At 32.7% G+C, this 12,353-nt stretch overlaps 1 protein-coding gene across 3 annotated transcripts in view; it reads left to right on the forward strand.

The window, feature by feature from the left end:
- The window catches only part of LOC126746629 (multidrug resistance-associated protein 1), a 169,699-nt gene that overhangs the window by 79,183 nt on the left and 78,163 nt on the right, over window positions 1–12,353 (forward strand). For 2 of the 3 annotated variants that reach the window (XM_050454958.1, XM_050454960.1), the window contains exons 8-14: window positions 2,327–2,473; window positions 8,973–9,057; window positions 10,427–10,602; window positions 11,025–11,214; window positions 11,271–11,420; window positions 11,477–11,671; window positions 11,728–11,874. In XM_050454958.1, coding sequence (XP_050310915.1) covers window positions 2,327–2,473; window positions 8,973–9,057; window positions 10,427–10,602; window positions 11,025–11,214; window positions 11,271–11,420; window positions 11,477–11,671; window positions 11,728–11,874 — 1,090 coding nt within the window. Of the gene's footprint in view, window positions 1–1,274; window positions 1,422–2,326; window positions 2,474–8,972; window positions 9,058–10,426; window positions 10,603–11,024; window positions 11,215–11,270; window positions 11,421–11,476; window positions 11,672–11,727; window positions 11,875–12,353 lie in introns of all 3 variants that reach the window. The other variant, XM_050454959.1, reaches the window with a different exon arrangement.

A 12,353-nucleotide genomic window follows, 5' to 3' on the forward strand; every position in this document is an offset into this window, starting at 1 on the left:
CCTAACACAGCCGATAAAAGTGGCAACTTCTATGACGACTGAGAACTTGTATGTTGATATTATTTATAAGATGAAATATGTCTTTTAAAGAGATCCAACCCGTTTGATTCGTATTATCCAATCCGGAGTTATAAAATAATTAAAATTTGCTGAAGATTATGAGTCATTATTAATTAATACAGCTGTTCTATAAAATGGAAAATAATTTCTAGCTTATTCTCATGGTCTCTTGGATGATAATCTTTTGTTCCGCAGGTCATACATCCAGAGAATTTGCCGAGAAATAATCTTAGTAGGATACCCGGTACATTTTTTACTACTGTTTTTTTACTCAATATTTTTTTAACTTTATTCAGTTTAAAACTAACCTAAAACTATATCGTTTGTAATGTTGTTGAGTTTAGGGATTAATAAAATAAAAGTCCAATCCTGTTTAAACTTACCGACGTTACGCAAAATATATTTGCATCTTCAGGGCGCTAAAATACAATATTAATTAGGACAACAAAAAAAATTGTATAATTTAAATTTAAACTAAAGAAAATTGATTTTCTTAATTGTAGTGCAAACAACCTTAAACATACACTTATAATACCAACGAAAACCAAAGGAAAGACGGATATTACAACAACGAGAAAAAAATACTTACAACTTTAAATTTTGAACGCAAGTCAAAAAACAGATTTAAAATGAACCTTTATACGGAAAACTTTTACGTACGGGACCTCAGACAATACATGGATACAAACAATATTATTAAAATATAGTTTATCCTAATAAAAAAATTATCTACTGATAAGAAGTGTATGTGTATATAATGCACTTCTTAGACTGAAAAGAGCTGAATTTTTTTACTGGGATGTAAAAAACATATGTATTATGTGATGTCCCGTACCTAAAGTCCAAGTACCCTAAGTCCAAAATTTTAAATTGTAAGTATTTTTTTTCCTCATTGTTGGTACTACGAGTGTATGTCTAACGTTGTTTGTACTACAATTAGGAAAATTAATTTTATTTAGTTTAATTATTTAGTTTAAAACACTCTCACATTTAGTAGCAACTTAGGTTATTGATCTTACTTAGTTGGAGTGAGATAGTCGCTTTATTCTTTACATATTTAAAATCTCAATACATCAATCTTCAATTTATTATCATTATTTTTTTTATAAAATATTTACTAAAGTTATTTACGACGATCAAAAAACTTAGTGTTTAACACATTGAACTGCTTACAACTTTTGTATTTTTTGTTCTTAGTTTTAATTTTTATACAGGTAGTTTTATCAACGTTTACGTCGTTCGTTTTAAGCAGCAAGGAAAACATCCTAACACCAGAAATAGCTTTCAAATCTCTAAGTCTTTTTGCCCTCATGAGTATGCCAATGGGCCTACTACCTCTGCTATTGGTGTATGTCATCGAGGTAAACAAGAGTTCTCTATTAAATAGGAGGAGAGGCTCTTGTTCAACACCTATCTCGAACGCATTCACGACTATTAACGCCCCATTTTCTTTATTATTTCGAACATAGGTGGCTGTATAGTAGTTAATTTATTAACGTCTACTGGTCAGAGTAGTTGCCAGTATTTAAATGTTTATTTATTAAGGAGGGCTGATCTAACCTTGGAAAGTTTTTCACTGATATCTAGAAGATGTACCGAGTTTTTATTGGATTTTGAATTGTATAAGTGAAAGAGAACTTGAGTTAGACACAATCACCAAATAGTTGACTGATTTATTTTAAGTAAAATAAAAAGAACTTTGAATACTAGAACTGGGCTTCAAAAATATCTTGTATACCCAAATAGACTCTATTTTGATCCTAACTTTCTTCACAACCCTTAAAGAAAATGTTAAAACTTTCTATGCAAAACTTGCATTAAATCTGTTGTTTTTAATAATTATTTGTATTTCTGTGTGATTTATTGCTCTTTCATTCAACTATTCAACATCCAACATTTATAGAAACGCATTTTCTAGTCGAACATATTTTTTTATAAAATTTCTTCGCTTATTTCGCGGAATAATAATTAAATTTCTATATTCTCTTTTGGTTCTTGGATGTTTTTTTTCACATAAAATGTTAGATACAATAATCAAACTCCTATCAAGGTTTAGTATTTACCAACTCTTGCGCTTCTAGAAAAAGTGAACCAGCCAGTATGTTTCAGTAAGGTGCTAATTAAGCACAGGTTAAATAAAACTTAAGCTTCTCATGTACCTTCGAATAAATCAGAATAGTAAACATTTAAATACCAGTAAATAATACCATTTAAACCATTTTAAACAATCTGTAGATTTAGTTTCTTTTTCTATTGCATGTCCTAGGTGTCACTGGTCAGTTTTGCTACTTATGTATTAGTGGATCCCAAAAATATACTTGACCCTCAGAAAGTATACGTTTCTATTGCGCTTTTCAATCTTTTAAGGTTTCCTCTCAGCATATTGCCCATGATGATATCCAGCATGGTTCAAGTAAGCATTTCATCCTTTTTCATTTTATAAAATACCAAAAATTATATCTTAACTATGCATAATTTAATAATAATTTAATGCAGATACGGTGAATGGTTTCTGGCTATGGATTATATCTGGTTATTATTAATTTCAGCTAATAAGATTTTGAATACTAAAGGACTGATGTAGCTGTCAGGCAGCTTTTTTATTGGTATATAATAAACATGCCTAAATTATAATTTTCATTTAGAGATAACTAAGTTTTATTTTGTGGTACAAGCCGTACATCATAAATATTATGTTCAATAATCTGCTTAAAAAGCCACCAAGGTATAGGTACTATACGTGACAAAACTATACTTTAGTAGCTTTTAAATAAACAAAAATAAAATATGGAAGTTAGGGTATCTCCTTTACAGCAAGCAGCATTCATTTTGAAAGGCAGTCCAAATAAAAAAACCAAAGTAAATGTAAATTTTATTAATCCAAAAATAATTTATAGTTTATTAAGAAGAGCCCCTTTAAAAAAATCCATTTTTAATATCAAATACATTTGGTAGAATATTCGTTTCCTATTACAATGAAATCATGTTATAAATATAATTTTTGGTATATTTAGCTATTTAGTTTAAACTACTGAGATTAAAAAAATTGTAATTTTAGAAGTTAACATCATATTACCTGTTTGGACAATGAAATATTTCCCTGCTGAAAGTAATAACCCCTTGAATTATAATAAAAAGAAAAATCTTATTCTATTTTTTGATTCTTCAACATTTTCTGATTTATTGAAGTAAATGTTGGTTTTCATATCAGATTAAAAGAAGTCGTGCATATTCTCAAAGAGACCCTGATGTAAATAAATCAAAGGAAAACAACACAAAGTCTCGGTCTCAAAAAAAAATTTCTTTAATTTTGTTTCGCTTCTAAGATCATCAGACCTAAAAAATAATGTAAACAAAACCAAATAAAATTACAAAAAGACCTTAAAATAAAACAAAAAGTATACCTCAAGAAGGTTAAAAACACGCCCGACTGGGTCAAATATACACACACACTGAACGGTAAAATATAAGTTTAAAAAACTGACGTCACAAATATGTAAAAAACAATAACATAGAGCTTGAATACAAGAAAATAATAAAAAAGTAAAAAGGAACTATCGAGATTTGAACCTACAACCTTGCAGCAAGACTTTTGCAGCAAGACCGTTTGCTGCGTTGACCGCTATTCATGCGATAGCTTGAAAAGAAAGGACAGATAAAAATTTAAAGGTTTAATAGATCTCTCTGCATCTCTTAAAAAAAAATATATTTAATAAAAGCGGAACTCACAACTCACTCCATAAGTTGTGAGTTCCGCTTTTATTAAATATATTTTTCTGTCATGACCTCGAATCCTTCCTCCAGCATGGGTTCGTAAATGTTGCTTAAAATGTGGTTAAGAAAGCTGACTTCTTATACAATAATAAGGTTTTTTAAAACCCACTTTTTTATGCTTAACCAACTGTGTTTTGACGCTTTTTAGTCTCATTACCGGGGATACAAATATTATAGGTCTTATGTTTAGCTATAGAGGCACCTTTTTTGTAAAACGATTGATATAGGGAAATTGTGCTTAAGATGATATACTTTTTGTTTTAAGGCAAATATTTTAAAATTCAAAGATGATATAAAATAAATCTACGGTAATTGTAAGTTCACACTGATTGCTATGCGATGATGTGCTACGCTAGGCGATGCTATAATCCGCCAGCATCGCTTGCTTGTAAATCAAAGGTGTTCACATACAGTGCTGCTACTGCACTTCTATCAGTTGCATTTTAATTTTCACTGGTGAATGATAATTTTTTCCATAAATATTTACTTTTGGAAAATACATCGAAATCAAAAATACATCAAATAAAATATATGTTTATTAAGGCGAGGTGTAAACGTAAAAGATTATGGATATATAACGTAACCAAAATAGGCAAACGTATGGAAAGTTTCATCATCTTTTTAAAGAATTAAAAGAACATTCTGCTAAATTTCACGCGTACTTTCGTATATGTCACGACAAATATTTTACTATATTTTGAAGGTAATTTTACCGCATTTACAGAAAAAAGCAAAAAACTGGAGGAGACATAGGAGTAATGGAACTTGTAATTATACTAAGATGAGTAAAAAAACTAAATGTTTACAAAAGAAAACAAATAATTTCTTTTTAAATTAAACTATAGGTATTTTATTAGGTTATAGATTTGCAATGTCAAAATCTGCAGCTAACATAGAATTGGTCGACGTTAAAGAAGAAATTATCGATTTAGATTTTTATTCTCTTTTCGTTAGCAATACATAATTGTGATTAGACATACATATATTTCTAATCATATTTTTTTGAATCAGTTGAATTAATATTTCCACATGAATTTTATTCGACTTTTTTAAAGCAACAAGTTACTCGGTTAAATAATGTTATATCGAAAAACTCATAGTACAATTGGGTGCTCGGGCTCCAAAAACCTGTAAAACGATATACATCATTTTTTAAATTTAACCCTTCTCCCTTATATCTAAGGGGGATGTAAAATTTTAAATTATCTATTTTAAATTATTTGTTATTTTCGAACTATTTTTTGACTAACGAATTTACACGAAACAATAATTACCGAATATAGTTTTTATTTAAAATAAGACAATGGATAAAGTAAAATACTTCCAAATACTCATATGATTTTTATTATTTTACTTACTTGTTGAGTTTATGTCTCTAGCTACTTCACTCCAGAATTTATTAGTAATGTCTCTATTATGGTATTGTTTTGAAGGTGGATTCCACAATGTTTGGATACTAATTGTTGATTTTCGGTATCCATATTTAATTATTTCTGCAGCGATACCTCTGGCGATACCGTGCGAGTTGAGCTACGAAAACAAACAAGTTTGTTTTTGGTATCGCACAACTAAGTTGTTCATCGCATCGCATTCCTTCACTCACACTAGCGAACGGTATAAATTAACAGCCGCATAAATTTCTTAATGTTTGTTCTAATGTGTCTAGCGTAGAATGGCATTGCATAGCAATCAGTGTGAACCTATACTTACGTATTAAAAACGTTTATTTACAAAGCAACATCAAAACAAAGTGCATCCTGATCCTAAAGAAAATTCAATAATTGGAAAAAAAACGAAAACATCATGTTCATGGTGGGTCAGATGACAGATATACGTCTAAGTTGAGATATCTAATTATCGGTGCACAATTCACAGTTAAAGATCTTACCTTTTGGTAAAACGCCAGTACAAAGAATATGGCACCATCGCTTATATAATTGGCAGCATTCCAAGTGCTCTCCTGACTTCGATTTACTATATAATTCTTTGCAATAAAGGCATGCAGAATCCGAGCCATCATCAGCGTTCTGCGTAAACGCTTCATTAGGTTCGGCATTGAAAGATAATTCGCTTCACCTGATCTCGAACTCCAACGCTTTTGCGATTTTTTTTGTTTGTTTTGGGCTTGGTCTTTAACTTCGTCCATATAAGGAGAACTTATCAGAATCTGATAGCCACTAATTTTGCTCTTCGTGCTTCTTGCTCGCCCCGCAGCCCTCGCTTTCGGAAGTGGAGAAATATAATTTAGCATGTCATGGGTGGTTGACGAACTAGTAATGACTTGCAATCACGCTGAACCGGTATTGGTTTAATTGTATAATGTGCTGGGCCCGAAACAGCAGTTCCAGGAATATCTTCATCCTTTTGCTTCTCTCTCAATCATATTATCAGTTACTTGGTGGGCAGAAACAAATGATCCGGAAAAACATGTGGGTTCAACGGATAAATTCCGATTTTTTCAAGTCCACTCGTCATATTTCCAACGACTTGTGACAGCACTTGTTCTCCCAAAAAGACTTGTGATTTGGTATAGTCCTACAGCACCAAGATTAGCGTTTAGGCAGGTGCTCGTCTCTCTGTTGTAGTATGAATCCAGTGGTTCAAAAATGGCAAGTGGTTGCATCCGATGGGTGCAATGCGGCGCAGACAGCAATATGACTTCATTGGCCTTCAAACACCACAGCCTCTAGGTTCTTGTGGCTACTGTCGCCCTCGAGGATTAGAATAGCTTGTAGGTTTGTAGTATTGCAAGCAGTAGATCTGACGAAATGTGTCATTCATTTGATAAATAAGTCACCAACCATGTAACACATAGCATAGCTGCAAAGTTCCTGGCAGTGCACCATCAAAGTATTCGAGTTTATAGTTTTCTCTTGGGATAATCATGGCAGGCGGAACAAAATGGCCAGCAGCACATACAGCGACAGAGACTTGTTAATGCACCAACCTGTTTTTTCCCTTCTGGACAACATTTTTCGGTACATTTTGGTCGGTGCCTAGGCCCAATTCGTCCATGTTGTTTTCGTGAGAAAAACTTCATCACCTAAGGTTTAATTAAAGCTCTTGCGGAGGAAGTGAGAAACCGTCAACGAGATGGCAGGGTTGCTGTTCAAAACCTTTTTAACCAATCCCAGCCTGCTTTTTATTACCTAGATAGTTTATCGTCACTGTCATACGAAAACTGCGTAAGTCCAATTTTTTCAGAAATCGAGATATTAGCGCCATCTTTTTAAGCACTTAAATATGTATAATTTGGTATCAACGATTTGAACTTTCGTTGGTAGGTGGAGCCACAATACGCCCAAATAAAACGTGCGCAAGTCCACCGGTTTCTACGTTAACATGAATATTACCTAAGTCCGCGCTTTCAATGTTTATATCAAAGGTTTAAAAAAAATTGCCCACTTTTGATTCAGATAACAAACTGATATGTGTAATATAATTCTTTTAAGTATGGATGCGGTGCACAAAATGGCAACCCCATTTTGGCTAATGCCTTTTTAAACTTGGCACGTCAAAAATATATCTGCATTATTAAAAAATACTTAGAAAAAGGCCAATGGAGTGCTATTCTATGCACTGCTCTGTTGAAACAAGGATTTCTGGTAGAGTTATAACCAGCAGTCTACGTTTATTACGCAAAAACTGCCAGAAAAATTCCAAAAACCTATGAGGTTCAATGTTTAAATCACAGTTCTTTAAAAGATTTTTGTAAACTTCATTTTTTTTAACAACATCTCCGCCCTGCGTATAAAAAAGGCGATCCCGAGCTTCGGGACATAAGAGCCCTAAAATATAAATCTGAAGGATCAATTGAAATTATATGTGAATCTATTATATTTTAATTTTTTTACTTCTTTTATTTATTATTTTTGTATATTAGTTAGGTATTATTAATTTAAACACAAAATATGATTAAAATCAAAATAAAATATTAAATTGTCGAAAGAACGTGACGAAATAGCGAATGAGAGTACATTGGTTTTATTAAAAATCCACATATATTAAGGACTTATCACGTAAAATTAAAGAAGAGTAAATCGAATAGCAAAAATATCTTAGTTTTAAATGGTTTTCCTGGCCCCTGTAAAATTTACCTTTTTGGACTTGGCACTTTTTATATGACGGTGACGATATGCTTTACTAATCGCTATTCTGTGGCCACCTTAAAAGTAGGCTTGAAATGACCAAAATTTACAGGAACATTCTTAAGTGACGATTAAGTATGTGCACGTTGAATGCTTTAGAGGCCTTTAGCCACTCCATCTTGTTTTCTGTGACGCTTTGAATGGCCGTCGCCATGCCTTCCTTTGACCAAGAATGACGTATAAACTTTGGTTGATAGTTTCCATCTTACCATGTCATCATCAGTTACTATGTCATCTTACCCTACGCGCTACAAAATATTGACAGTCCTTGCGGCCTTAAAACTTAAAGTTATCTTCATTATTTTTTAGTATTCATAAAGTACATTAATCATAGGTCATGTCAAATTACTCAAACACAACAAAAAAACTTACCTAATACAAATTCTTTGGCGCTAATACTTTTAACACAACAATATTTTAGTGTGTTTCAAAATATTAACGATAATAAATGAGACCGATTCTTTATTGAGACTTTTGGGGATTTCAATATATCATAATCTGATCATTCAATCCAATATGCATTGAATTAAAGATATAGGGCCAGTTAAGGAGTGTTTTAATGTGCTAATGAGTGTGTTAATTTTGTAATTTTTTAGCTTTCGGAGTGGTTTTGACTCCTTGAAAATCAAAATCATACATCAGGGATATTTAGTGCATAATTTTTAAGGTGAAATAAACCTAATTCCTTTTCAGAAAATTCTGAGGTTAGTGGTTAGTGGTTTGTTCTCCTCATTTACTGGACTACAATACACAAGATCACCAGGTTACAAATTATGTTGCAGAGGTATTTCAATGTCCAAACCAGCATATGAATAATAGTTTTCCAGTTTAAATTAAAAAGGCTTTCAAATATTTTACATATTTTTTTATTAACTATCATGCCTTTATCATTATTATTTTAACGTTTAATTTCCACTAACCTCAAAGGGTAGGTGACATGTTAAACAACTTTGAAGACTAGGACGATTTTTAATAATTAACAATTTTTAGACTTATGTGTCTGTTAAGAGAATAAACACATTTATGAATGCTGAAGAACTAGACCCTGATAACGTATCTCACGATAAGTCAGAGGGTAAGTTATAGATGTATTTTATTATTATATGCAGGGTGGGGCATAGAAACCAAGTGTTTTTAGGTTGGATAGTACGCGGCCATTGGAAAAGGGAGGGGCGTACACCATGTTACAATCCGTTTCTTGACTCAAAGCGTTTCCGTCATTTCTGATTTCACTAATTCACTTTCAGTCGCAACCATGGAGATGTGGACGTTAGAACAACGCGTATTCGCTTACGATTGTTTTGTTAGAAGTGGCGAGTCGGTGACTGCAGTTCAACGTGAATTTCGTTGAAGATTCAATATTCATCGAAATGACTCTGTCCCCGCTCGAGACACGATCTTACGTTGGGTTCATAATCTTCGAACAGGGGGCTCGATAATGAAAAAAAACCACCTGGGCGCCAGCGTACTGGGCGTACTCAAAAGAACGTTGAAAGGGTTAGACAAGCGGTCCTGCAGAGCCCACGCCGCTCTGCTCGTCGTCATTCAGCAGCACTTCAAATCTACAATCGGACTGTAAGACGGATTTTACATGGCGAATTACATTTTTATCCGTACAAAATAGCGGTTGTGTAGGAATTAAATGTAAAAGATTATCCACAACGCTTGGCTTTTGCTCAACAAATGCTTCAACTTTATAAACAAATTAAAAACCTTTCCTTAGTTATGAGTGATAAAGCCCATTTTTACCTTAATGGCGCCGTCAACAGACAAAATTGTTGTTACTGGCCTGGCGAAAATCCGCGTGAAATGGACTTGACATTGGACCATATTTTTTTAAAGAAAATGGGGTTACCGTTACTGTAACATCCGATCATTACATTTATATGGTTAACAACTTTTTCATTCCTGACTTACAAAGAAGAGGTGTGGATACCCAAGATTTGTAGTTTCAGCAAGATGGGGCCACGGCACACACCGCCAGAGTGTGGAATATGGCTGTTCTTCGCCACATGTTTCCTAACCATCTCATTTCCGGTTTGGTGATATTTTATGGCCTCCCCGGTCCCCTGACTTATCAATCTGTGATTTTTTCTTGTGGGGATACCTTAAGTCGCGTGTTTACGAGACCAAGCCACGTACATTAGATGAATTAAAGGAAGCGATTCGTCGCGAAGTCAGCCTAATCAATAGAGATCTATTGGAAAGACTTCAACAGTGCGTCAATGAAAACGGTCATCGCATGCCAGATATTATTTTCCGTTCATAAATATCTTAAAATACTTTGTTATTACCTATAGTGTGCTACCAATAAAATTTTTTTAGAGTAAAAACTTACAGTTTTATTATTATTTTAAAAACACTTGGTTACTATGCCCCACCCTGTATATATAAAACATTTACTTACTACATGTTTAATTATCTAATGATCTAAAATCTTTTAGAGGATCCACTTGTCATAGAAAATGGCTGTTTTTCATGGGGTGAAGACCCAATTTTAAAAAATATCAATATACGAATTCCCCATAAGACTTTGACAGCGATTGTGGGTCCTGTAGGAACAGGTAAAAGTAGTTTGATATCTGCATTTTTGGGTGAGATGGATAAGATTTCTGGACGGGTGAGTTTTATTAATATATAGTGTTATTGGCGCTTTTATTTTGATTTCGTTGCAGTTGTGTACCGCGCAATTAGTTTCTTTTATACTAAAATACTAATACATTACCATGCTATGGAAATTCATAGACATATACTACTTATGACTTAGATTTGTTGGTACAAGTTGATTTATGCACTCAAGATTTGAGTCGGCAAGACGTGTATATTTAATTTCATTGACATTTTGCAAATTTTTTAAATTTCTTTTAATATATTCACTTTTAAAAACTATTAATTATAAACTAATAAATTTAATGCAGGTCTAATAATAGGGCTTACGATTTAAGCCAGATTTCTGTTTCTTGAGTGATTGGTTTTCGCAAATTATGACTACTTACTAAGCTCTTAAAAATTGCACTATTTTCTATCTTTTAAATATTTTAGGTTAACACTTATGGTTCTGTCGCATATGTTTCACAACAAGCATGGATACAAAACGCCACTTTAAAAGATAACATTACGTTTGGAAAGCCTTATGATAAATTTATATATAATAAAGTAATAGACGCGTGCGCACTTAAACCTGATTTTGACATGCTTCCCGCCGGAGATCAGACGGAAATTGGCGAAAAGGGTTAGTTGTCTGTTATTAATTTTCTGCGTTTCATACATTTTATTTATTTTAAATAGGTATCAACTTGTCTGGTGGTCAAAAACAAAGAGTCAGTTTGGCTAGGGCAGCATATGCAGATGCTGAAGTTTATTTCTTGGATGATCCTCTTAGTGCTGTAGATGCTAATGTTGGCAAACATATTTTTGATAAACTATTAGGGCCACAAGGTAGGTTTTGTCTTTTATTACAAAAAATTGAAGACTTCAAATATTTTACATTTTAGGGTTACTTAAAAATAAAACAAGAATCCTGGTAACGCATGGTATTACATACTTACCTCAAACCGACAAAATATTCGTGGTTAATAACGGTGAAATTTCGGAGAATGGCACTTACCAAGAATTACTAAATAAGAAAGGTGCCTTTGCAGAATTTTTGATGCAACATACACAAGAAGAACATAGCGAAGATGAAGAAGGTATAGTATGATCTTCTGTTTATTATTTTGAGTTTGAAATATTTTTTTTATTATAGAATCCGATAAGCTTGGTCCGACAATCAGTGAAGATTTACCAAGGAATGAACTAAGGAAACGATCAAGATCAGATTCTGGGTCTTCAGCTTTAAACGGATCTTTGCAACGGCAAAAGTCAGTTGATAGCGCAAAAAGTCACCGAAAAGGTACGTATTACATGATTTCAAAACAAAATAATTCTCTGAAAGTCCTTGCCTTTCGAGGCGATAGTCTTCTAGGGAAATAGCTTCTATGGGATTAAGCGTTAATAGAATGTAACCCTACATTTAGTCACGCGCTGAAAATTTTGTAAAGCCTTTCTAAGGAATATTGTGATCCTTTTCTGCATATGCACTTAAAGTTTAAATTCAAAAGTACTTTATTAATCTAAAAAATTTACAAATTTTTATCGACAAAGGATGGAGTATAGCAACTTACAAAATGAAAAATAAAATACAAGAAACTTCTAGGTAATATGTTTAAATACATTAGAGCAATTAAATCCTAAATTTAAAAAATAAACAAAGAAAATAAAAGAGATATTAAGACTTAGGAGCACCTCATAACGTGTTCCGACACAACTCTTCCAAGTTGTAGTATGCTTTACTGCGAAGTAATTTTCTAAAGTGAAACGTGTTTAAGGTAT

This window comes from Anthonomus grandis, chromosome 17, assembly GCF_022605725.1.
Source record: "Anthonomus grandis grandis chromosome 17, icAntGran1.3, whole genome shotgun sequence".
NCBI classification, from domain to species: domain Eukaryota; kingdom Metazoa; phylum Arthropoda; class Insecta; order Coleoptera; family Curculionidae; genus Anthonomus; species Anthonomus grandis.